Source organism: Eschscholzia californica, unplaced genomic scaffold (genome assembly GCF_041429995.1).
Source record: "Eschscholzia californica isolate CP2 unplaced genomic scaffold, dmEscCali1.0.p SCAF_2, whole genome shotgun sequence".
Classification (NCBI taxonomy): Eukaryota; Viridiplantae; Streptophyta; class Magnoliopsida; order Ranunculales; family Papaveraceae; genus Eschscholzia; species Eschscholzia californica.
In genome coordinates this window covers 62,705,716-62,732,467 of record NW_028238309.1, presented here as the reverse complement: position 1 = coordinate 62,732,467, position 26,752 = coordinate 62,705,716, and the positions used below count along the sequence as shown (strand labels likewise).

General features: G+C 36.1%; 2 protein-coding genes, 1 long non-coding RNA gene and 1 pseudogene across 4 annotated transcripts; 3 read left to right on the top strand and 1 right to left on the bottom strand.

The window, feature by feature from the left end:
* The first annotated feature begins 5,832 nt into the window (after nucleotides 1–5,832).
* On the top strand, nucleotides 5,833–7,838 carry LOC147560078 (uncharacterized). Its single transcript, XR_015234732.1, has 2 exons — nucleotides 5,833–5,953; nucleotides 7,590–7,838. It is a non-coding gene; the product is annotated as an uncharacterized LOC147560078 (long non-coding RNA).
* Nucleotides 7,839–8,492: 654 nt separating this feature from the next.
* LOC147560077 (uncharacterized) lies at nucleotides 8,493–9,425 on the top strand. Its single transcript, XM_086659242.1, has one exon. The coding sequence runs from the start codon at nucleotides 8,493–8,495 to the stop codon at nucleotides 9,423–9,425; it is 933 nt and encodes a 310-aa protein (XP_086515368.1).
* Nucleotides 9,426–19,477: 10,052 nt separating this feature from the next.
* PRR1 (pinoresinol reductase 1) lies at nucleotides 19,478–21,773 on the top strand. Of its 2 annotated transcripts, XM_086662110.1 has the most exons (5): nucleotides 19,478–19,966; nucleotides 20,588–20,828; nucleotides 21,097–21,300; nucleotides 21,466–21,662; nucleotides 21,717–21,773. In XM_086662110.1, exons 1-4 carry the CDS (start codon nucleotides 19,628–19,630, stop codon nucleotides 21,618–21,620), a joined length of 939 nt encoding a protein of 312 aa, XP_086518236.1. In that variant the 5' UTR covers nucleotides 19,478–19,627; the 3' UTR covers nucleotides 21,621–21,662; nucleotides 21,717–21,773. The 2 variants fall into 2 exon arrangements, with proteins under 2 accessions (XP_086518236.1, XP_086518235.1); XM_086662109.1 differs by having other exon boundaries at nucleotides 21,466–21,773.
* Nucleotides 21,774–22,335: 562 nt separating this feature from the next.
* On the bottom strand, nucleotides 22,336–24,240 carry LOC147560075 (putative UPF0481 protein At3g02645 pseudogene; annotated as a pseudogene).
* Between the last annotated feature and the right edge of the window lie 2,512 nt (nucleotides 24,241–26,752).

Sequence of the window (26,752 nt, the reverse complement as noted above, 5' to 3'; positions counted from 1 at the left end):
AATTTGAACTACAAATTGAGCCCCCCTAAGTGAAGAGAATAACTTGTAAGCACTGTAAGCACACACATAATCAAACATTTGATACTCTTGACCTTTGAATCTCGAAACAAATTGTTAAAACTCAATGCTCCATAGAGACAAAAGGTGGCCCAATCGAGGTAGTAAAGGGCAGTGATAGAGAGGTTATCCCCAGACGTGTCAATAAAGAGACCATAAGTTGTCTTGATCCTGATAGCAAGATCACAGAGTAAACTCTAGGACTTGGGATCGCATCAACCCTTGAAGTAAGAATTTCAAAACTGACACAAAAGTATCGCCCCGAAATAACAATGAAAAGGCTAGGGATCGCATCAACCCTTAAAGTAAGAATTTCAAAGCTGACACAAAATTTGCACCAACGTAACATGAAAAAGCGGAAAGATATTACCAACAAGACAATAACGCAATAACTATAATTATGCTCACAAGTGCAAGGGAAAGAGGATAACGTAAGGTGTCTATAAGAACAAACATGGCAACATGAAACCTTGATGATACAAGGACCTTCTGGATCAAATGATATGTAGAGATCCAAGAAGAGAATAATATTAAGAGCAAGCAAGATCATCAGAAGGAATTCTTGAATTACCATACTCGGGACAACTAACGGGAGAGGAGTTAATAGTGGGACAAAAGGGAGCATCAGTACTAAGCCAGGATTTAGAAGAAAAAAAAGCCTCTTTTACACCCCCTGGATTTAAAGGCATTTGAGGAACCCATTGGATAGAAATTTGGGCCTTTATTTTACCAGCGCATAAGTTAATAGTCCTAAGACAGTGGGGCAATCCCATTACAGTAAATAACCCACCGAACTCAAAATCTGTCAAAAGATTTGGAGTTAGAACAAGTGTTGCTCTCCAAAAGACAAGTTTAGAGCAAAAGCTAAGTCTACCGGAAGGGCGTGAGGTGGCGTGAGGTGCCGAACGGAGAAATTGGTCGGTGAAATTTATTTTCCGGCTAAGAACAAAACATGGACAAGAAGAACAGATAAGTCTAGCAAAGGATCACCAATTCAATTTAATTTCTGTTCCATTGTTTAGCAACAAAATTTAGTTTATAAACCCCGAAAACTTAAGAAAAAACACGTAACTACCAAACAATTGTAGTCGGTCACGCTATTAAGGCCAGTAGTAGTCCAAGAAATTTGTGTCATCATCGGAGGTAGATTCGTACCCCAGCATCAGACGGATACGGACGAAAAAATCATCACTATCAAGAATGGACGGAATGGTGTGGGTTTGACCGATGACTAAGGAGTAAAGCGCTTGCGCTCTCCGATTAATATCAATCTTCTTCTCTAATTGTCCATTTTGAGATATCATTTTGTTCCATTTCTTGTTAACACATTTCAATATACCAAGAGATTTCCAATTTACAAGTTTAAAAACTTCCATTAATAGATCCTCATTTAGTTTCTCAATTTCTCCTCCATTATCATCTACAGCTTCCTCCTTCTCTTCTTTTTTTTCTTTCTTCTTTATCTTTAATTTTTCGAAATTGTCAATAACATCAGTTGGACCATCAACATCGTCTGCTCCGAGTACTATATTCATCTCTATTAAAACAGACTAACACATTAAAATTCTTAAAACTTTAATCAAAGCCTTCTCTGAGTACAATTTCATTGAAGTTATATTGATATATATATAGAGAGAGAGAGGGAGAGTGGCAATATTCAGCTTTAATTGGATTGTAATTTACGATGACAAGGAGTAGTAATTTCATTTTCATACTAGTAATAAATTATAGAGCTGCTTCTTGGGTGGTTACTTCTTTTAAGGAATGAATTTTGACCGACTAATTTAATGACAGACTCACAAGACCAATGAGGTCTAAATGTGCCTCTTGGGTTCTACAAAGATAAATTTTAGCTCGTGAATACATAGTAAATTTAGAGTTTTTTCACTTTACCCCCACCCCCCACCCAACGCATAATTGCCCCCCCTGGCCGTGAGTAGACCGTTAGGTTGACCGTTAAGTCAGTCAACTATGTAGACTTCTTTCTAAAATATCGAAATTACCCACTTGGAAACAATTAAGAGATTATTACTTCACACCCCTGATATATAATTGAAATTAAAGAAACCCCCCACTCATAATCTATTATATAAAACAGAAGGGAAAACGATGACTGGGACAAACATCCTTATTTAATAAGAGATATTGTTTAGGAGTCCCTCCCAAAATTTAAAATATAGTCCTTCGTAGAAATAAAGTTACCTATTTAAAAAACAAAAATCCTTTCCTTCTTAGAAATAAAGTAACTAATTTACGAAAAAAAAGAAACAAAATAAATTTCAAGGGTTCAAAAAAGAAATTAAAATCTCTCTCTCTCAATAAAATAATAACTAATTTAAGCGAAAAGAAACAAAAAAATCTATTATATAAAATAGAAGGAAAAACGATGACTGGGACAAACATCCTTTTTTAATAAAGGATATTGTTTAGAAGCCCTTCTCAAAGTTTAAAATATAGTCATTCGTAGAAATAAAATTACCTATTAAAAAAAACAATAATCTTTTCTTTCTTAGAAAAAAAATCTCTAATTTAAGAAAAAAAAAACAAAATAAATTTCAAGGGTTAAAACCTATTTAAAAAACAATAATCCTTTCCTTCTTAGAAATAAAAATTCTAATTTAAGAAAAAAAAAACAAAATAAATTTCAAGTGTAATTTAACAATAAATTACACTTGAAATTTAACAATAAATTTCGTAACATGTAATTTGTACAAGTGTCCGTGCCCTAGGGCACGGGGTATACCCTAGAAGCCCTTCTTAAAATTTAAAATATAGTCCTTCGTAAAAATAAAATTACCTATTTAAAAAACAATAATCGTTTCCTTCTTAAAAATAAAATAACTAATTTAAAAAATAAAGAAACAAAATAAATTTCAAGGGTTAAAAAAAGAAATTGAAATCTCTCAATAGAAAAATAACTAATTTAAGAGAAAAGAAACAAAAAAGTAATACAAAAAATAATAACTAATAAAATCTCTCTCTCAATAAAATATATAAATTTCGTAATATTTGATTGATACAAGTGTCCGTGCCCTAGGGCACGGGATATACCCTAGTTAAAACTAAAAAACCCTCCAAATCTAATGCCACCCGACTAATTTAAATTGTGTTTTGTGTATTTGCTTTACGCTCGTTGGATGATTTAAATTGAAATTTTTTTTAATCTTGTCATTGATGGAAAACTTTATACTAAAAGATGAAGTTCGTGTTTATTTCACCTTTCTTTAAGATAATTTCTAACTCAACATGCATTAATTTTTGAGAAGGTTCATTACCTTAATAGAGTGAACCTAATTAAACTCAAAATATCTTCTTACTATTGACAAAATAACACTGAACTAATTAACAAAATTCATTTGTGAATATTTCATATGTTTCAGAAAAATCTAAACTTCAAGGAAGTATTTATGCGTACTCTGTAGCTAAAAAAAAAAGTCAAATAAATAACTTAAGCTTTTCACAAAAATAAAATACTAATTATAAATTTAAAGTCCGCCACCTTGTTGTATTTCCCCTCCATTACTTGCAACAGTAGCTGAAGAATACCTCGACGAACTCATATCAGGACCAACGAAGCTTGGGTTCTTTTGAGTTTTCCCTCCGCCCGTCTTGGTCTTTCTGCTAGATGATTCCGCTCTCACTGAAGTTCCTTTGCAAGTTCTACTATTATGACCAATTGATCCACACGTTTTGCATTTTCTTCGTTTTTTTTGTTGGTTATGAACCTCATCAATTCCTCTTCTCCTTGCTATCTTAGATCTACCAGGGGGTCTCCTGAGAGTTGGAGGCAAAACTTCACTTTTAGGCTGCACAAAACGTAGCACATGTAAAAACCTATAAATCAAAATGTGCAATTTTATAGTGGCAATCGTTGCAAGTATTCACCTTTTCCCAATCACCTTTGTCAGCATAAGGGAGTATAGGTTCTTCGTATGACCTCCTATAAGTATTCACACTATATTGGTCGCTATAATATCTGCAATTCAATAACAAATATATATTTAACAAATGCCATCACTAAAATTACGAAATAGAAAACTTTTAAAAAAGATAAATTACAATAGTGACTTACTCATTCCATTTAGGCCTATGTGGGAACAAAACTGAATTGCATGCACGCATGGAAATCCTCTAAGTTGCCACTCGATACACGAACAAGTCTTCTCTCTAATGTTCACAATCTACCTTGCATTTGAGTCATGCTCTACCTCATAAGTATTGGTATCAGCTCCTCTTACAATGTATTGGTGCATACTATTACACATCTTGTCTAAGTATTTTCTTGAAGACGGAACCAATTCACCGTCTTCCCATTCAGGTGATGTATTCCTTCTTTTGGAGAACATGGTCATTATCATCAAGTTAAATTTCTCCGCAAGCATCGATATTGGTTTGTCTCTAAGCTTTAAAATCAAGTTGTTCAAAGACTCACCTAAGTGAAGAACATGGTCATTATCCTTGAGAAGCTATCCATATCCGTTGTCCAGTATGAATACTTCTTTGCCTAATTTGAACCACAAATTGAGCTCCCCTAAGTGAAGAGAATAACTTGTAAGCACTGTAAGCACACATAACCAAACATTTGACACTCCTATCCTTTGAATCTCGAAACAAATTGTAAAAACTAGATGCTCCATAGAGACAAAGAGTGGCCCGACCGAGTTAGTAAAGGCCAGTAATAGAGAGGTTATCCCCAGACGTCTCAATAAAGAGGCCATAAGTTGTCTTGAAGCATAAGACATCTATAAGAGCAAACATGGCAACATGAAACCTTGATTATATAAGGACCTCCTGGATCAAATGTTATGTAGAGATCCAAGAAGAGAATAATATTAAGCGCAAGCAAGAACATCATAAGGAATTCATGAATTACCATACTCCGGACAACTAACAACAGAGGAGTTAATAGTGGGACAAAGGAAGTATCAATACTAAGCCATTATTTTGAAGAAAAAAGAGTCTTTTTTACACCCCGTGGATCGAAAGGCATTTGAGGTACCCAATGAATACAAATTTGGACCCTTGTTTTATCAGCCCACACGTTAATAGTCTTAAGACAATGGGCCAAGCCCACTAGAGTAAATAACTCACCAAACTCAACACATGTCAAAAGAATTGGATAGAACTAACAGGTGTTGCTTTCCAAAAGACAAGTTTAGAGCAAAAGCTAAGTCTACCGGAGGGGCGTGAGGTGCCGAACGGAGAAATTGGTCGGTGAAATTTCATTTTCCGATTGAAAAACATGGACAAGAAGAATATATAAGTCTAGCAAAGGATCTCCAACAACATACATAACCTAGATAAACTAGAGCAGGAGGAGGAGATTAACAGAAGTTGAAAACCTAAATGGATAGTGGACAAATCTAACAACAAGAAACAAATAACATGACAAGAAACTATGAACAGTTTAGGCTTACAATACCCGATCAGAAGTGGAAATAAACTAAAGATGGGCAGACTAAAAGGAAAAAGATGTTGGTTAGTAACTCCCCTTCTTTAAAGGCCAAGGACAGCCATCCTCTTGCTAGAAGAGACTTTCAATCTTCAGCCTAGCTCTTCAAATGTGGCACGACCATTGGTCAGCCTGGGGTGTATGGTCTTTCACTCTTTACTGTTTACACTTTCCATGCAATTTTGGGTGAATCAAAGGCATGATTTGCTGCAATATTTTTCCTCAACAAAGGAACTTGAAATTTTAAAATAGTCTTACAGTGTTGTTTCTCTACTAGCAACCCTTAAAGTTTTGCCCAATGGTTGAAAAGCCTCTCTTTAAACTGTATTATGGGTCTCTCACCCACATACCCGACACAAGCACCAAACCGGCGATATCAAGGAGCCGACCCATGCAACCCATGCAAACAAGATCTCCTCCATGATCTTAACCAACTTAGATTTGGTAAATATCTTTTGTATCTTGGTAAATATCTTTTGTATCCTTAGTTGTACTTATCTTTGTTAACCTATATATAGTTTCAATTGTAACCCTAATAACTTACAGAGAAATATCATTGAGTTTACTCATTTACTTTGGTTTCACTTTCTCTCCCTCTATCTCTCTCTGTCGACCGAACTACTCTCTCTCTCTCTCCATTCCTCTCGGTTCTATCATAATCAAAGTGGGTTAATCCACTTCACATGGTATAAGAGCCATTTCTCTCATTTTTTTTTCAATGACAACTCCAGAAGATATCACCTCTGAATCAATTATGCAAGCTCCTAACCGAGTTCTATCTCCTTATGATGTTCATCCTTCCGACTCACCAACTACGGTGATGATAACGCCTCTACTTAGTGGAGATAACTATCCGTCTTGGTCTCGAGGTATGACCAAGGCTTTACGAGCTAAAGACAAGCTCGGCTTTGTCAATGGAACCATTCCAAAACCAACCAATCCAAACGACCTCCACTCGTGGGAACGTTGTAACGATTTGGTGGTTAGTTGGATCACAAATTCCATTGCTCCCGATCTCCGTCAATCTGTCCTTTATGATGATGTTGCCTCAGACATATGGAAAAATTTATACGATAGGTTTTATCAAACGAACGCTCCAAAAGTGTTTCAACTTAAAAGAGCGATTTCGTCACTTAAACAAGAAACTTCCGATGTCTCTTCCTATTTTACTCGTCTTAAGTCTCTTCAAGACGAGTTATTGTCTTTAATGGCTATTGATCCGTGTATTTGTGGTCATGGCAAATCGATCCTCGATCGAACTAACCAGGATCGTGCCATGGAATTCCTCCAAGGTCTTCACGACCGGTTCTCGGCTATTCGAAGTCAGGTATTGCTTATGGATCCTTTTCCATCACTTTTGAAGATCCACTCTCTTGTTAAACAAGAAGAGATTCAACAAAACATCGTGAACTCTTCCGTCATTGATGTTGAATCGGCTTCTTTAGCCGTCGGTCATAACAACTCTCGGTTTGGAAACCGTGTGGACTCCTTTGATAAACCTCGTCCGAAACGACCTCGTCCATTCTGTGATTTTTGCAAACTTCATGGTCACCTTCAACAGACTTGTTACAAGTTACATGGTTACCCACCAAAGACCAAAACCGGTCCATTGGCAGCCACGGTTTCCTCCATTGCTCCTGACGCAGGGGTGCCTGCAGCAACAACCATGTCACTTGATCAATACAAATACCTATTGACACTCCTGGACCAGCAAAGAAATACTCAAATGTCACTGTCTACAGGCACCTCCACTATGCAAGACCCAGCGGTCAACATGACAGGTACGTCTTCTCCTTTGTTCGCTACTTGGGTCGTTGACTCGGGGGCGGCTAAAAACATTTGTTCCGATCTTTCTTATTTTTCATCCTACTCATTGGCTCCCGACAATTATTTTGTTCGACTACCCGATGGTACTCGAGTAAGAGTTCACAATATAGGTTCAATTAAATTCACTCCTACATTGTTTCTCCGTAATGTTCTTCATATACCCTCTTTTAAATTTAACCTCATCTCCGTTTCCGAAACTACTAAATCACTTAATTGTGAAGTAATTTTTCGATCTTCTCATTGTGTCTTTCAGGACCTACGGAGGACAAGGACGATTGGACTTGGTGAATGTCACGAAGGACTATACTTACTTCGCACGGAACCTAGGATCTTTTCAATTTCTAGTTCTATTAGTAGTAATAATATTAGTTCTTTTGATTTATGGCATTGGAGGTTAGGTCACCCTTCGGTTTCTCGTTATAAGTATTTTATTTCCCGTATTCCTTGTATGCGTTCTACTATTATGAATAATAATAAAGTTCCGTGTGTAATTTGTCCACAATCCAAACAAACACGATTACCCTTCCCACTTAGCACATCTAAATCCACTCACCCATTTCAACTTATCCACGCGGACGTGTGGGGACCATTTTCGACTCCTTCCACGTCCGGGTGTCGCTATTTCCTCACCTTAATCGATGATTTTTCTAGGTGTACATGGATATATTTAATGCATAATAAATCGGACACTACAAATTGGATCACACATTTTTTTAATTACGTAAAGACCCAATTCAATAAAAGAATCCATTCTATTTCTTCGGGGAATGGTAATACTCTATTTCCTCAAATTCAAATATTTCGTTCCGATAATGGAACGGAATTTATGAACAAGGAACTACAAAATTGGTTTTCCACTCAAGGAATATTACACCAACGTAGTTGCACTTACACTCCGCAACAAAATGGTGTCGTTGAGCGTAAGCACCGACACATTTTAGAAGTTGCAAGATCCCTCCGACTTCAAGCAAGTCTTCCATTATCCTTTTGGGGTGAATGCGTCTTAACGGCCATCTATTTAATTAATAAATTACCAACACCGGTTCTTAATGGTCTTTCTCCACATGAGAAATTACTTGGATCACCACCTACCTTCTCTAACTTTCGGGTATTTGGTTGTCTGTGTTTTGTACGAACACCAAAACCCGCTACCAAAATGGATCCTCGTGCCAATCCGGCAATCTTTTTAGGTTACCCACATGGACAAAAAGGGTTCAAATTGTTTGACTTACGATCCCGCCGTATGGTCATCTCTCGTGATGTGGTCTTTCACGAATCCACGTTTCCAATGTCATCTAATCCTTGTAACACACAAGAACTACAACGTCCCTTCATTTCTATAGAAGATGATGGCACATTCAACTTCCCAACAGTCCATCCTTCGGCCTTACCTGTCACTGGGGTGCCCACAGAGAGTTCCTCTTTGGCACGACCACTCACTGGAGTGCCGATAAGAACTGACCAGACCTCAGGGCCGTCATCACCTGTGGTGCCCTCAGCCATTTTAGCTGACTCAGACGATCGTTCTGCAGACACCGCAAGCCCGGTCCTCCCATCACTTCCCACTGATTCTATAGGCACCTCGGCCAGTTCTTCAAATCGTGCTTCCCAACCGATCGAGAATCCCTCTGTGATTCCTATTTCCGACGAATCTTTGGTCACCACTGACCCAATTCCAGTCACCGAGGAAGTGGACACAACTCGTCCCTCTAGAATCCGGCGTCCACCTCCTCATTTGGACGATTATGTATGTGCCACTCCAACTTTCCCATTCTCCAATTCAAACTCTGATATTCCTTATCCTTTATCACATTCTCTTTCCGATAAATTCTTATCTTCGGATCACAAAATCTTCCTTGCCTCAGTCCTTTCGGAAAATGAACCCTCATCATTTTCTCAGGCCATGAAATTCCCACATTGGAAAGAGGCTATGACCAGAGAAATTGAGGCCTTGGAATCAAACAATACATGGTCACTTGTCCCTCTCCCTATGAACAAACGTCCCATAGGTTGTAAATGGGTTTACAAGATAAAATTTAAACCCGATGGCTCGATCGAACGTTACCAAATTGCCAAACAATTCCTCTGATGACTCAAGTTATTGAACACCTTTTGGTTAAGCTTGGGATGTCACAATAGATATAAAAGGAGATAAAAGACGACTCGCTGAGTTGCTTAGCCAGGATTAGGATCGGCAAAGCCAGTAATAAGGTTCTTTAGAACTATCTAAACTTACAAGATTGGCTCCTGTGTTGTTCACCAAGATTTATCAAACGGTTTCCTCCAACGCTTTAGACATCCTCCTTCTACCGAGATTTTTTGCTTCATTGTAAGCAATATACCACAACTTCAATACAGCTCAAATTTGTGCATTGGAATATGTTAGTGAAATGGTCAAATGAGTTCATGATATGGACCAATTTTTGTCATGAATAATTGGTTTTCTTCGTTTTTTTATGCCTGTTTTGAAAAGAGATGAAATTGAGCTGACCTTGAAACATGAGACAGGGGAGGAGACGTGTGGTTTTTGAATTCAGTGGAACATGCATTGGGCTTCATCCTTGTGGGTAATTGTTTCGATGTTTTGGTTGGACATATTCGTGGCACTCGTTGGAATCATGGGCTAACTCTGTCTGAGACAGTTAAGGTGTGAATATTTCATACCAACTCTCTCTAACGGAATGAAAGACGAAAAATCGAAACAGGTGGCCAAATTAGAAGCTGGTCATCTTTAGGGGCCATTTTGGTAAGTTGGTCATCTTTAGGGGGCCAAAATGGAACTAACCCTTCTTTTAATCTCAAGCAATTCATATTTTGCAGGAATTTTGAGAATGGAGTTGGCAGTAACTGGATTTATGATCTGACTGAAATGATCAATTGTATATATATAAGGGTCATTCAATCATTTGTCCACTAAAGGATTAAGTTGATAGAACCATATCACTAATTCAATTTAATTTCTGTTCCATTGTTCAGCAACAAAATTTAATTTCTAAACACCATTGCTTAGAGTTCAACAAAAAAAAAACACCATTGCTTAGGAAAAAAAACACATAACTACCAAACAATTGAAGTAGGTCACACTATTACCGCTACTAGTAGAATTCGAAATTTGTGTAATCATCGGACGTAGTTTCGTACTCCAACATCTCACGGAGGAAAGGACTATTATTATCAAAAAAGGACTGAAGGGCGCGGGTGCAGGCTGGACTGTTGAAGTAGGAGAACATCGCCTGTGGACTCCATTTATCAACCTTCTTCTTTAATTCTGCATTTTGAGATATCATTTTGTTACGCTTCTTGTCAACACATTTCAACATACAAAGGGATTTTCCATCTAAAAGTTTAAAAACTTGAATTAATAGATCGTCATTTAGTTTCTCAAGTCCTCTTCTATTTTGAGATATCGTCTTGTTCCATTTCTTGTTTACACATTTCAACATGCAAAGGGATTTTCCATCTACAAGTTCAAAAACTTGAATTAATAGATTGTCATTTAGTTTCTCGATTCCTCCTCCTCCATTTTCATCCACACCTTCCTCTTTCTCTTCTTTTTCTTTCTTCTTTATCTTCAATTTTTCGAAATCGTCAATAACATCAGTTGGACCATTAACATCGTCTGCTCCGAATACTATATTCATCTCCATTAGAATAGACTTATAGTCCCACACAGTAAAATTCTTAAGCTTTCTACCTACTAATGTAGTAATTAGTGGTTGAAGTTATATGTATATATATATAGATCAGGAGAGTTGGTTGTTAGGTGGTTCTTTTAAGGAATGAATTTTGACCGACTGAGAAGACCAATTAGGTCTAACAATGCCTCTTGGGTTCTTCAAAGATAGTAATAAATTTTAGCTCGGGAATACATACTAAATTTTACTATCATCAATGTAACAATAAATATAATGTAGGTGGTTGTACAAAAAGGCTCCCCATACTGGTAGAGTTCTTTGTCCTATGTTTGTCAAGTTTAATTAGAGAAGGAAGTGACACAAAAATATACTACTACTAACTTAGACAAGTATCCCAAGACTTGTATCTTAGTTTCCCAACTTGAACAGGTCAGAGGATCTCCCATGAGACACTCTATTATGAGATGGATGCATTTTATAGAGAGTGCAAGAGAGACACTCCAAAATTAGAGTGTCTAAGTGAGTTTCTCTCAGTGCCACATCAATTATTTAAATTAAAAATCATGATCTTTAGACTGTCTACATTGGAGAAATTTTTTTATTAGAGTGTCTCTAAATGGCCATATAGAAAAGAAACAATTTAATGATTTACTTTTGACACTTGACATCTAGGATTTATATAGTTTTTCTTAAATGTCCCAGTAGAGATGTTCTTAACTATAAACTTGTTTCAAGGTTGAAGTAAGGAGCTGGGAGGATCGAAGAAATGAGAAAGAATGGGATAGTAGTCGGGAGGTCATAATAAAAACAGTCATAAGAATATGAGATATTTGACGAAAGTCCAGCTGGAATACCAAAAGTAAACAAATTCGGTTGGTTAGATTCCTACTCGACTGAAGTTGAGTGGTTATCAAATTAATTTTCATTATCGACGTCTTGGATTTAAGACAAAGACTCGTACTCGTTAAAGTATGATGATATTTCAAAAAAGAGAAGGAACCGACACGAATTCGTGGGAAATTGTGGATCTGTACCCTAAAAGAAAACATATAGATCTGGTTAAATTATGCGAGACAACAAAATTACAAAACTTCATCTTCTTCTCCATCTACGACCACCAATTTCAACCACCACCACCATTATTTTCTCTAATTCAGGAAGCAGAGAAAGAAGAGTGTCCCGCTTTCCATGGTGTTCATCACTACTACTCGATAACTGAAGGAAGTACAAATGCCTTCCCATTTGGAGATGTAGAAATCTGTATCCCATCATACAGCAATGTTGGATTCTATTCTAATGGTTTCTCTTATGTAATTTAGTATGCTAAGTTCAATAATTAAGTAGATATGTACTCTGTATCCCTAAATTATTTAAGGAAGTATCTTTTGTATGTCTAATTCGCACTCTCTGACGTGCGCGCACACACATCCCCACATGCATACCTGCTGATCCGATTGTGTCAAGGTTTTCTTTTAATCTTAAGGCAGATTATATTTTGCAGGAATTTTGGGAAAGGAGTTGGCAGGAACTTGGTTTATACGATCTAACTGAAATGATCATTTTTATATTCAGTAACAAATCCAAAAATGTACTATGTCGTGGGGCGTTCAGTCCTTCGTCCATTAATGGATTAAGTTGATAGAACCATATCACACTAATTCAATTTAAATTATAAACCCAAATGCTTAGGAAAAAACACATAACTACCAAACAATTGAAGTAGGTCACGCTATTACGGCTAGTAGTAGTCCAAGAAATTGGGGTCATCAGCGTAGGTAGATTCGTACTCCATCATCAGACAGAGACGGATCATAGGATCATCACCATGAAGAACGGACGTGCGGGTTTGACCGATGACCAAGGAGAAAAGCGCTTGCGACCTGCGATTAATATCAATCTTCTTCTCTAATTGTCCATTTTGAGATATCATTTTGTTCCATTTCTTGTTAACACATTTCAATATACCAAGGGATTTCCAGTTTACAAGTTTAAAAACTTGAATCAATAGATCGTCATTTAGTTTCTCAATTCCTCCTCCATTTTCATCCACACCTTCCTCTTTCACTTCTTTTTCTTTCTTCTTTATCTTCAATTTTTCGAAATCGTCAATAACGTCAGTTGGACCATCAACAACATCGTCAACTCCGAGTACTATATTCATCTATATTAAAATAGTCTCACACAGTAAAATTCTTAAAACTTTAATCAAAGTCTTCTCTTAGTACAATTTCCTTGAAGTTATATTGATATATATATATATATAGAGACAGAGACAGGGAGAGTGGCAATATTCAGCTTTATTTGGTTTGTAATCTACGATGACAAGTAGTAATTTCATTTTCATACTGGTAATAAATTAGAGAGCTGCTACTTCATTGGTGGTTTCTTCTTTTAAGGAACGAACTTTGACCGTCTAATTTAATGACAGACTGAGAGGACCAATTAGCTCTAAATGTGCCTCTTGGGTTCTACAAGGATAAACTTTTGCTCGTGAATACATAGTAAATTTCACTACGATCAATGTAACAATAAATATAATATTTAATGATTGTAGTGGGTGGTTGTAGTAAGTGGTTACGGGTAGGGGTGGGAATCGGGCGGGTTGGGTCAGGCTCGGGCATAATAGAGTCCGACTCGGGCGGACCGGGTAATACAATATCTAGCCCGCTATTAGTTGCCGAGCGGATCGGGTCGGACAGATTCAACAAATTCAGGGCCCGTAGTCCCGTCCGAGCCCGCCTGCCCGAGCAAGCTCCATCGGACTTGGGCCAAACGGGCTCAGGTTATTTTGAGAAAAAAAAATATAATAATAACCAACCATTTCATTTATAATTTTTTTTAATTCCCTTTTTTTAAGTCATTATCCACTATGCCCCTCATTATATAAAGTGTTATCTATCCTCTAAATAGTTTATAATATAAACAAAATTAAAAACATTACTAAACAAGATAATCTAAACATTACTAACCAAAATTACAATTATTACAACATTACTAATTACTAACTAAAATTACAACATTACTAACCAAAACTACAACATTACTAACCAAGATTCATCAATCCAGAGGGATATTTACACAGAGAAAAACTCAAAAAAACAAAAAAATAAATAAATCAAGAACATTTATCTATCTATGTTTGTTTGACTAAATCTTTTAAGATCGGTTTTACAACTTTAACCCACATTTATAAATAAAAATACAAATCAAGATTCATCAATAAATAAATAAAAAATCAAGATTCACCTATAAATAAAGAAACAATTACAGTAAAAGCTAAGAACATATATATATCTTCTTGAATCTTAACCCACACGTAGATCGGAGAAAATGATGAATAAGGCTTCTTTTTAGTTTATCTTGGTCTTTTGCTCTTACTCTTACATGAGAACTGAGAAGGGAGAGTGTAAATGGTAATGAAAGTTAGAAAGAGAGAGGCGGAGAGAGGGAGAGAGAGAGGCGGAGGGAGGGAGAGAGAGAGAGAGGGGCAGAGAGAGACTGATTAGGTTTAGGATTTTCTGTTGAGTAACCCTATTTATAGTTTAATCCTACGGGTGAGGTGTACTCAGCCGTTGGATCTAAAGGTCATACGCGGGTCTTCTAACGGGTAGCGGGTATGACTTCACGGACGGGTATTATGGCGGGTACTCGGATATAAGGGCATGTCCGAGTCCCGCCCCCTATTACCCGAACCATCGGGCCGGGTATGCCCCGCTCGGGTTGAATCGGGTTCTCGGGATCAAACGGTCCAGGCGGATTGGGTCGGGTACCGGGTTCCCGGACCGTTTTCCCACCCCTAGTTGTGGGAGTACAAAAGGACGTTGCAAGCATACTGGTAAAGTTTTTTAGCTATGTTTGTCTAAAGGGGGTAGTGGATTGGGACTTTCACAGACATTTATAGACAAAATGTCCCGTAGACATTTCAAGACATTTCAGGTGATTTATTATAGACAAAATGTCTTTAAAGACATTTTCAAGACATTGAGTTTGTAGACAAAATGTCTTTATAGACATTTCAAGACATTTGAGTCATAGACAAAATGTCCTGGAGACATTTCAAGATCTTGAATCCATTGACAAAATGTGTAATGCATATTATATTTGTACTAATCAAAAATATATTTTTTGACTTTCGTAGACATCTGTGAATATCTGCAGACATTTGGTGGATATTTACTATGTTAATATTATTATTATTGTATAATCACATGAAATAATATATTTGTACTAACATTTCAAAATATATTTTTCGACTTTCGTTGACATCTGTGAATATTTGTGGACATTGATGGACATTTGGTTGACATTTATTATTTTAATATTATTATTATTGCTTAGTCACATTAAATAATATATTTGTACTAACATTTCAAAAATATATTTTTCGACTTTCGTAGACATCTGTGAATTGTTATGGACATTGATGAATATTTGGTAGACATTTATTATTGGATTAATTTCGTTTTGGCCTCCGATTTGTGACCAACTCGCCGTTTTGACCTCCAATTGTGTCCTGCAGTTCGTTTTGCCCAAAAAAATTCTTAAATGGTCCCAATTTTTTTTCAACCTCCCAATTCTACCCCCATGACATTTCTGTAATTATTTTTTTTTCTTTTTCTTTGTCCACCTCATCTAACGATTACCACATCACTCTTTCCACCTCACCCTTCTTCTCCGGCGAAAGGTTGCCGGCCGGAATAAAAAATTCTGGTCGGCCACCTTTACAAAAAAAAAAAAAATCTTCCTTTCTCTCTCTTCTTCTTCCTTTCTCTCTCCTCTTCCTCCTTTCTCTCTCTTCTTTTCCCTCAACCTCTCTCTCTAAGCTCTCCTTCGCCGACAGAAATTCCGACGAAGGGGAGCTTAGAGAGAGAGAGATTGAGGGAAAAGAAGAGAGAGAAAGGAAGAAGAGGAGAGATGGAAGAAGAAGAGAGAGAAAGAAAGAAGAAGAAGAAGAGGAGAGAGAAATGAAAAAATATATTTATATATTTTTTTAGTAAAGGTGGTCGGCTGGAATTTTTTATTCCGGTCGGTAACCTTTCGTCGGAGAAGAAGGGTGAGGTGGACAAAGTGATGTGGTAATTGTTAGAAGAGGTGGACAAAGAAAAAGAAAAAAAATAATTAGAGAAATGCCATAGGGGTAGAATTGGGAGGTTGGAAAAAAATTGGGGCCATTTAGGAATTTTTTGGGGCCAAAACGAACTACCGGACACAATTGGGGGCTAAAACGACGAGTTGGTCACAAATCGGGGGCCAAAATGGAATTAACCCTTTATTATTTTAATATTATTATTATTGTTTAATCACATGAAATAATATATTTGTATTAACATTTCAAAAATATATTTTTCGACTTTCGTAGACATCCGTAAACATTTGTGGACATTGCTGGACATTTGGTGGTCATTTATTATTTTAATATGATTATTATTATTGTTTAATCATATGAAATAATATTTTTGTATGAACATTTCAAAAATATACTTTTCGACTTTCGTATACATCTTTAAATATTTGTGGACATTGCTGGACATTTGGTGGTCATTTATTATTTTAATATTATTACTATTGTTTAATCACATGATGGAGTCCAAATGTCTCTTGTTTTTGTAAAGACATTTTGGGCTCCAAATTTGTCCCAAATCCTTCACAAAATCAATCAAACTATGAAAGCCTGCCAAAGTCCGCAGACATTTTGTTTATAATTAAATGCCACAGACATTCGGGGATTTGTAAATTTCTAGATTTGAAGGCCTCACACATTTTAGGATTTTCAAATGTCCGGATTTGAATGCCTCAGACATTTCAAGATTCTCAAAACCTAGTAGAGAGAGAGAGTTTTTTTTTGAAGTATGAAGGTCGGCAGAAATTTTGACTTGCCACGATCTTATCGGAGAATATGATGAGGTGGCGAGAGAGATGACGTGACAGAGAGAGATGATGAGATGGAGGAGAGAGAAAAAAATTAACGGACATGTGACGGTAACGGAAAAAATAGGCTATTTGAGTATTTTTGATAGGGTTATTTCCCTAATGGCCCCCAACTTTGTGACCAGCTTCCCGCCTGGCCCCCTACTTTACGAGAAATACCCATATGGCCCTTATTTCCGTTAACTTTAACTTTCCGTCACTCTCTCTCCTCCATCTCTTTTTCTCTCTCTGCCATGTCACGCCACATCATCTGTTACGCCACTTCATCACCTTCTCCGGCAAGGTCGCCGGCCGACCAAATTTCCGGCCGGCGACCTTCAAACTAAAAAAAATAAATATATATTATTTTTTTTCCTCTCTCTCTCTCTCTAAAAGAAAAAATTATTATTTCTGTGAGAACAGACGAACTCCGGCGAAGGGTTACTTCGCCGGAGTTCTTAGAGAGAGAGAGAGAGAGGAGAGAAAGAAAATAAAATATATATTTTTTTTTTAGTTTGAAGGTCGGCGGCCGGAAATTTGGCCGACCGGCGACCTTGCCGGAGAAGGTGATGAAGTGGCGTAACAGATGATGTGGCGTGACATGGCAGAGAGAGGAAAAAAGATGGAGGAGAGAGAGTGACGGAAAGTTAAAGTGAACGGAAATAGTGGGTCATATGGGTATTTCTCGTAAAGTAGGGGGTCAGGCGGGAAGCTGGTCACAAAGTTGGGGGCCATTAAGGAAATAACCCTTTTTGATAAAGTAGGAGGCTAAGCGGGAAGCTGGTCATAAAGTAAGGGGTCATTTAGAAAATGATTTTTTTTATTTTCCAGATCTGAAATCTGAATTAGACTCCATTTTAAATTTTGTATGTTCTTTTTTTATTTAAGAAAATCTAAAATGCTAGCTGAATAGAGTCCATGTCTTAATAACTGAATATATTTTTTTCTTCTATCTATTTGTGTGGATTGTATCACCCAATTATCTAATAAACTTTATTATAAAATCTTAAGTGGATAAAATTTGATAAACTACTACTATGTGGTTTGACTTCCAAATCTTCAAAGGATGAACTTATTTAAAAAAAATCAAGAAGCATTTGATAAAAATATTTGTTCTTTGCACCATTGACATAAGATGATAAGAATCCTTAATAGAAAATTATCCAGAGATGAAATTGTATTCATGCATCACATATTATCGAAGAAGAAAACTAACCAGAGATGAAAAATATTTTTGAGTTCAATATATTAGTCAGGTAAGTTAATATAAAAAATACCTTGTAATCCATCATGAAGATACTTCAACTATTACCTGAAGCGTAAAAGATAAGGACCACAATGATCAACATGTAAGTTAGAGAGAGCGAATGATCAAATTTGATGCAAAATTGAACACAAAGAACTCAATCATTGAAAACGAAGTAAGAGAAAGAGGCAAGGTCTAGAAAAATAAAATATAAAATCCATCCATCCATTATATTAAGGTTTATAGACAAAATACTCAAACTCCTGATCACCCTCAGTAACATAAACATATAAAAAGTCTTATTTTAGACAAAATATTAACAAATCCGAGTGACTAACAAAACTAAAAAAGAACCTAATACCATCAAGTAAGCAAGCAAATCAAATGATAAAATAATCACTCTATGAATTATAAGCATGACGCTGGATCAAGTCAGAAAGAAGAAATATCTTATGCAAGCCTTGAAATTGGGAAAAGACAAACCACCACAGATTCAAAAAGACAAAAACAACAATATTTTCATGTGTATCAATTGATATATTTTCATACAATTTGTTTTCGTATTAATTGTTTCCAAATACATCTATTTTAGTAGATATATTTTCATACAATTTGTTTCGGTATTAACTTTTCCCAAATTAGTTTCCAAACTAATGTATGAATTTTAAAATTGGTTGGGCAATATATCTTTCTATAGTTTCCAAATTGTCCTGTTTCCATACTATGGCAATGTGGACTAAATTTTTCTTGGTCTGTTTCCTTTAAAAGTATGTAAGTATATATAAACAAGGAATCCAAAGAAGATGGTGCTCTCAATTTGAATTGGCCACCATGGCAATTTGGAAACCAATTGCTTATGCCAATTTTTCTTGGCCTGTTTCCATACTATGGCAATTTGGAAACCAATTGCTTATGCCAATTTTTCTTGGCCTGTTTCCATACTATGGCAATTTGGAAACCAATTGCGTATGCCAATTTTTCTTGGTCTGTTTCCATGCTATGGCAATCCGGGTAATATACGTCTTTCTATAGTTCCGTTTCCGAATTAAATGTTTCCAAATTGATTTCCATCGGTTGGTATTAATTGTGAGAAATCGGTTTTGTATAATAAATTTGATTTAGACTTTTGATATGTCCAAATTAATAGCAACAGATTATATTGTAAAAATTATAAGACCTCTAGACAATATCCTTTACTGAAAAAAGATGTTTGTCCCCGTCATCTTTTTTTCTTCTGTTTTATATAATAGATTAATTAAGTTGTACCACACACCAAAAAATATGGTATCTTTATCTTGACTCTTATATTGTCTTTTGGTAGGGTATACCTTTAGATTGACTCAAAGTCAGTCTGTGTTTTTATTTCCTTACAAATTTATTAAATAAGGTGGGGATAATCATGTTTCCCAACTAACTCCCTTCTTTGAATGGCATATATAGGTGATATGGAATTGGAGATATAACTTGTATGCATCAATAAGTTGCTCATTCTTAAGCAAAGAGATGGCAGAAGAAGGCAAGAGTAGAGTTCTGGTTGTAGGAGGTACAGGTTACATAGGCAAGAGGCTTGTAAAAGCAAGCTTAGCCCAAGGTCATCCTACTTATGTCCTTCACCGGCCGGAGATCGGATTTGATATAGACAAACTTCAGATGCTATTGTCTTTTAAGGAGCAAGGGGCACAACTACTTCGTGCCTCCTTCTCCGATACCCAAAGCCTCGTTGAAGCTGTAAAACAAGTTGATGTTGTCATTTGTGCCATGTCCGGCGTGCATTTTAGGTCACATAACATCCTCTTACAGCTCAAACTTATTGATGCTATCAAACAAGCTGGAAACATCAAGGTACTTCCGTCTCTCTTTATCTCTTATATATAACCTGTATTTTTTTAGTCTATAATGTATTTCTTTTTTCATGTTTTTCGATGACATGAAACACGTGTGGCTTTTAAACTTATTACGTGTGGGCGTAACTCTAATACCATGATAAGTTTGTAGTCATCCAACTCAAAACCAATTGACAATAAGTTGAAATGACCTAGACGTTACATTTTTGGTTTCTAGATCACCCTCCTCCCACGTGGGACTATTCTCATACAATCCTATGCCAAATCACTGATTAAGTATGTTTTTCAAAAATGTTTTCTCTGGCAACTTCTACCAAACTCTTGTGGGTATACTGTTTTGAGTTGCTTGGTACAAGGTCGTCTACGAATTCAACATATTTATCTTATGGGATGGATTGTCCCGCCTCCTTGTTACGAGATGAAGAATATTTCATGAGACCGACGATCATTCATGAATTTCTTCATTTCTATTATTTATTTTCATGAACTACTTAAATTACAATTATAAAAAAAGGGTAACACAATTCAATTAAAAAAAAAAGTTGGAATGATGAATGGTGGTTAATAATTGAAAGCACTAACCAATGTGGTGTTGGTGGAAATGGATTGAAAAAAGCAGAGATTTCTGCCATCAGAGTTTGGAATGGACCCAGCAAGGATGGGGCATGCACTTGAACCAGGAAGGATAACATTTGATGAGAAAATGAAAGTGAGAAAGGCAATAGAAGATGCTGACATCCCATTCACTTATGTTTCTGCCAACTGCTTTGGTGGGTACTTCATTGGAAGCCTTTCTCAAATGTCAAGTCTCACCCCTCCCACCAACAACGTTACCGTTTATGGAGATGGTAACGTTAAAGGTATAATATTCTCTTTTCTCATTTTTTTTTTGTATTTTTCAAAGATTCATTCGATTCAGTATTACATCATATGACATATGACTTGAAACATCATAACCCGTTACGGAAACAACTCTTGGACCCGAGGCAAAACTGTGTTCTCTTATACTCGAACCCATAACCTCTCTGTGTTTAAGAGGTCATGCACAACCAATTAAGCTAAAGGCCCATGTTCTTTTCCAATTTTTATCTGATGGGTAATAATCTTCGCACTTGTTTAAACCTGCAGCGATATTCTTGGATGAGGATGATGTAGCAACGTACACAATAAAAACAATAGATGATCCGCGTACACTAAACAAAACCGTCTACCTGAGGCCACCTTTAAATATAATATCGCAAATGGAGTTGATAGGTATCTGGGAGAAGCTCACCGGAAAGAAACTAAACAAGACTTTTATATCTGGAGAGGACTTCTTAGCTACACTGAAAGGTACTATAAATATTATATGATGTAAAATAGGGAGTGTGTTGTTAACTTTCTGGTCATTCAACTCAAAACCAATAAATAAAAAGGGTGTAACAACATTATTCTTGGTTACTAGATCACATTTTTTTTCTCTATGTGGGACTAATTTTATGTATCATTATTTTTCAGAAATGGATTATGCTGGGCAAGTAGGAGTGGGTCATTTCTATCACATTTTTTATGAGGGTTGCCTTACCAACTTTGAGGTTGAAAAAGAGGCTTCCGTTTTGTATCCTGAAGTCAACTACACCTCTGTTGAGGATTATCTCAAACGCTACTTGTAGGCCGTTGCGTTTTATATAATATATATATATATATATATATATATATATATATATAATTGCTAGCTCTTTTCTTTCTTAAGTGTGTTGATGCTATACGTTTGGTGTAATATGTATGAGAATAAGTTTGGTTGAAATTATGGTGTGTGGAACAAATAACCATTCCTTGTCATGTGAAGCAACACAATACGTTGGAGATTATCCTTCAAACAATGATGTTTCATGTCTAATCAGAATCTAAACAAAACTGCAAGCGAAAAAAATTCGATTGATGTTTACGGCTTTTATTGTCGTACACATGTTGCTTTCTAGTGTTGCTATTATGGGTTTTGCATAAATTGGCCAGTATAATTGACATCATAGGATTAAAGATTTAGTGTGAAAACTGTTAGATACTGAAGAGCACCAACAAAACTTCTATATTCTACCGGATCAGGCAAGAGTGAACCATCGTGAACATATAAATGGAAGTCAATTACCCATCACAATTCCGCGTAGATACTTAAAACAACACCACCAATATTCCAAAGTCTAACTCGATCAATTAAGATCTCAAGTATATTTGGAAAAAAAATGCACAACCTAAGGAAGACTACCTATATCAAACTGACATGGGTCAAACATCTAAGGGGCCTAGCGAGGGTAGAACCAAGGAAAGAGGACAGATCAACATGATTGATCTATAAAGAAAAGCGCACTTGTGGGATATTTATCACGGCTACTGAGTTAACTCAACCGTTGTAATTCGAAGAATACGAGGACAGCTATAGACGGAGCAGAAAGCTTGAAATGCAGTCATCAATAAGAGCAAAACAGCTGCCAGAAATGTGAGAATTCGCCATGAGCCATATATATATGCCTTCATGAATTTCTTCAGCTTAACCTTCCACCTACAACTATAATACTTGTTCACATCTTCAATAGTCTTATCTAAGAAGGGAACTTTAGTCAACTTGAGAGACCTACACATTCCGTTCCATAGTTTTGCAACTTCTTGATCACTCTTCAAATGACTTAGAAGAACCCCTTGTTGTCTAAGTAGTTTAGCATCCTCTTCTGTGTCTATTATCCCATTCATAAGTTCCGTATAACGCGTAAAAACCGCCATTGTCCCTGTTGTTGTTGCTTCATATGCCACTAGGTTTCTTAATACAGTCTCACTATTCACATCTAAACATAAGATAGGAAGGTGAAGTATAGCGGTTTTCTCGTCGAAACGAATTGATTCTATGTTACTATTTGTGGGTAAGCATCTAATACCAGCTTTATAGAGTTCTTCAACTGATGGGATATTGATTTCTTCCATTAATGGTTGTTTGTTCATGTATCGATCGTGGGTGGATTTTGATTCCTCATCTTCGGGTTTGATTTCTTCTTTATCTTGAGAAAACTTCATAAAATGTTGTATAGGTTGTCTCAAGAGAGCAAGACCCGGAATCCGACTGAGAACTGTCCATGGTAATTTGAATACTAATTTCATAGGTTTTGAGATTATGGTTTTCTTAAGTAAGAGAATCGGTCCTCTGTTTAAACTAGATATTAACTTCCATACCTCTTTAAAGAGTTGTTTAACATGACTTGAGTTTCCAAATGAATCATCTTTTCCATCTACTTCACCCTTATTGTTTGTTTGGTCCTCTCCAAATTCATTTATTTCTTCTTGGTTGTCACCGTCTTCATCGTCAGTCGGTTTTGGGGGGATTAGCATATGATATAGAAAGTCAAGCAAGTGTGACCGGTTCGCGACTTGGTCAACGTTCAAAAAGAACTCTTCGTTAATCTTGATTGGGGATATCTCCTTAAACAAGCATATTAACAACGCGTAGAGTGCCTCGTTCGCCATTTCCAATGAAGAAAGTTGAATCTCTAAGATTTTTCTCATTAGAAACAAAGGGATTTGATTCTCAAGCATTATAATATCCTTAAGAATCATGTTATGAGCTGATTTTCTAAACCCGGATCTTGAATGGTTTAATAAATACGAAGACGAAAAGGATGAAAGCGTAGATGAAACTCTTGTAGCTAATACTACTTGACTCTCACTAGTACCTTCCAAAGACGATGAAGACGATCGAATGGCAGCAGAGATTTGAAGAAATTCAAGCAAGAAAGAAGCATCTACAGCCATAATCCAAGCAAGAGTTTCAGGTTTGAAATCAAGATACTTATGATAGCAAGAACGTATTTTCGAATCGAGTTTGAGGAAGTGGTCATTGACCAAGTGTTCAAATTTGATCAAACTAGTACTACTACTACTAGTAGTGGTTTGGTTTTGCTTGTTGTTATTATGATTATTCATGAGATGTTTTTGGGTTCTTTTGGTAGCAGAAAGCTTGTGTCTTGCCATATCATGAAGGTCAGTCCTCCAATAATGGTATGGACCTAAAGAAACTTGATGAGGATTGAAACAATCAGGTTTGAAGGACATTAGAGGCTTGGGGACACTAAAGATGCAAATGGGTAGATCATTGTCTTTGGAATCTCCTTCTCCTTCTTTTTCTTCTTCAAGACATCGACGAAGGTTGATAAGCCATTCATGATTCTTACTAGCATCACTAGTAGTAAAATTTGATACAAAATCCCAATTTGTAGCAGGTGTACTTGAGGATGGGTTATTGGTCATGGCTTCAACCTAGGAGGAGGAGGAGTTTGGAAGGGTAGATGAATAAGGAGAGAAGCATTTCAATCATGCACTTATGGGAACCATGAATATGAAATGAAGTAATCTTTAAATATTAGATCAACTTGCACTTAAAGTAAGTAATATTTATTCAATTAGTAGTATATTAATGGCAATGTGAGGCAGGTGATATGTGATTTCATGTACAACAATATTGCTACTTAGTCTAACTACCAGGCCAAAGATGCCACAGAAAAAGGGCTAAACTTCAATTTCCATATTCATATGCTTCTCACGATCTGTCAACAGCCAGAATATTGAAGAATATCTGAAAAGACATTTCTCATCTGAACTCAAATTGAAGTTAAGCCTTTTTGGCCCATCTTACGATTTTGTAGTCAGGTCAAGTATTATTATTATTATATATGTATATATTTGAGAGAGTACTTGAGGAAGACATTTCTACTTCACTATTTTATTGTATAAATCAAAGTAAGAAACTTTAGAACATCTTAGCCATTTCAATTTTTGTAAGAGAAATGCTAGAAAGGGGCGAAAAGGTGAACCTACTCTGGACTTAATCCTATGTGGAGGAGCTACGTGGGAATCAGATGCACAATCAATTTTCGAAGATCTCCGTACCAAGTTCTTTTTCGAGAGAACGAGGGTTGATTGAATAAAAGATTTGGGTGTTTTGATAATGGTTGTTGATGTGGTTCAATGGTCCAAATCAAAACATAAAAAGAGGGACTGCTATCCAAATATATTATTCTTATAGACCCAAATGTAAACTTTTAAACAAAACATTATTTGCCAAAATTTACACGTGGCTCGGGTAGGTTCACCTTTTCACCCTTACTAGCATTTCTCTTGATGTTTCAATACATTTGTAATGACTATAGTTGTCAATATTTAAAAAACAAAAATAGATAAAGAACTATGCGTTAACATAGCGTAATTACTTTATCTATCCAATAGATGTGACAACTTTATAGTGAACTCAATTTTAAACACCGACTTTGTTGATTTTGATCTAAATCATGTATGTTTTTTCTCCTCAGCCAATCCAATATAAATAGAGCAATGTTAGAGACTAAGAAAAGCTAATTAAACAGACTCTGGACAAAACTCTTATGTGACTTGTCGTGATTTGTTACTCCGATGATTCTTATTTACTAAACCACATTTATGCTAGAACTGTTCTTAGTTTTTTTTGTTCTCTAGCATTCCTCTTTTTTCGCGTAAATATCATATAAACCCAACAAAATTTAGGGTCCGTTTGATACGTGAGAAAACGTGGCTGAGAAAGTCGTTTTCTCGGGAAAGTCAGATTTTTAGTGTTTGATAGGACCCTTGAGTAAGAAAACCGAATTCTTATGAGAAAAAAAAGTAGGAAAAAGGGCTTGTTTCTTTTCCCACAAAAAAGATGGGAAAAGCCAATTCTCACCCCCACATAACACGCTCTCTCTCCTCCGGTAACCTTCTCTGACGCAATTGATTTTCAAGCTAGGTTGGAAGAAGCAATTGATTTTTCTTGATTTTCAAAACCCTAGATGGTTGTCCTGATCATGAAGCAATTGATTTAGCAAAGATTTTATAAATTGAAACCTCACTATCAAAGCAATTGGAAGAAGTGGTTTTAGAAGCAAGACCTAATGATATAGATCTGGGAAAAAAACAAGGATATTTGACAAAGAGCTTTTATAGAGATTTTGTTCAATCAGATGAAATGCAGAATTCCTATGAGAAGTTAGTGAGAGATATATTTCAATTTGTTATTGGTTTTGTTTGGAATGAATGGAATAAGTTGGGGTTCTTGTTTTATAATAATTAGAGGGAGAATTCTTCGTAATATTAGCAAGAAGCTAGAGAGAGAAAGTAACTAAGAACCCTAACTACCAAACTTTTATTGATCAACTGCTCCAAAACGGTATTGATTCAAACCTGTGAGTATGTCAAATTGATGAAGGAATGGGAAGAGTTGTGCATCTCCATTAAATACTTGTTAAGAAAGGCATAAACATAAAAGTATACAAATCTAAAATCTAGAGAGAGAAAATAACTCAATTTGCTCCAAGAACCCTAATTTCAAGTTGATTAATTTCCTTCAAGAACCCTAATTTTAAGCTGATTGGTTTCCTTCAAGAACCCTAATTTTAAGCTGATTGGTTTTTCCTTCAAGAGAGAGGGATGGATGTTTTTGAGAGAGATGGTCTTTAAGGTTTTTTAAGAAGAAGAAGATCTGGTACAAGATGAAGAAGCTACGGGAAGCCTTAACCCTCATTGTTTCTCCCCCTATCAATCGAATTAGATGGGGATTTAATTTTAGAAGTTCTGAAAGCACCCTATGTTTATGACATTGGCGCCTAACTTACACGTAAAAGAGGGGTTCACAGTAATAATGAAGAGTGCTTTTAAAATTTCTACTCAAATTTTCTAACACCGTATCAAACGCCAGAAACTGGATTTTTCATAAGAAAATTTATGTTTTCTTTCCCATCAGAAAAAGGTTGGT

Excerpts from the sequence above, each read along its gene's own strand:
- LOC147560077 (XM_086659242.1), top strand. The coding sequence starts at position 8,493 with ATGGATCCTCGTGCCAATCCGGCAATCTTTTTAGGTTACCCACATGGA.
- PRR1 (XM_086662110.1), top strand. The coding sequence starts at position 19,628 with ATGGCAGAAGAAGGCAAGAGTAGAGTTCTGGTTGTAGGAGGTACAGGT. Across the intron at positions 20,829-21,096 it reads TGGAGATGGTAACGTTAAAG|CGATATTCTTGGATGAGGAT; the intron begins GTATAATATTCT and ends TTAAACCTGCAG. Across the intron at positions 21,301-21,465 it reads CTTCTTAGCTACACTGAAAG|AAATGGATTATGCTGGGCAA; the intron begins GTACTATAAATA and ends ATTATTTTTCAG.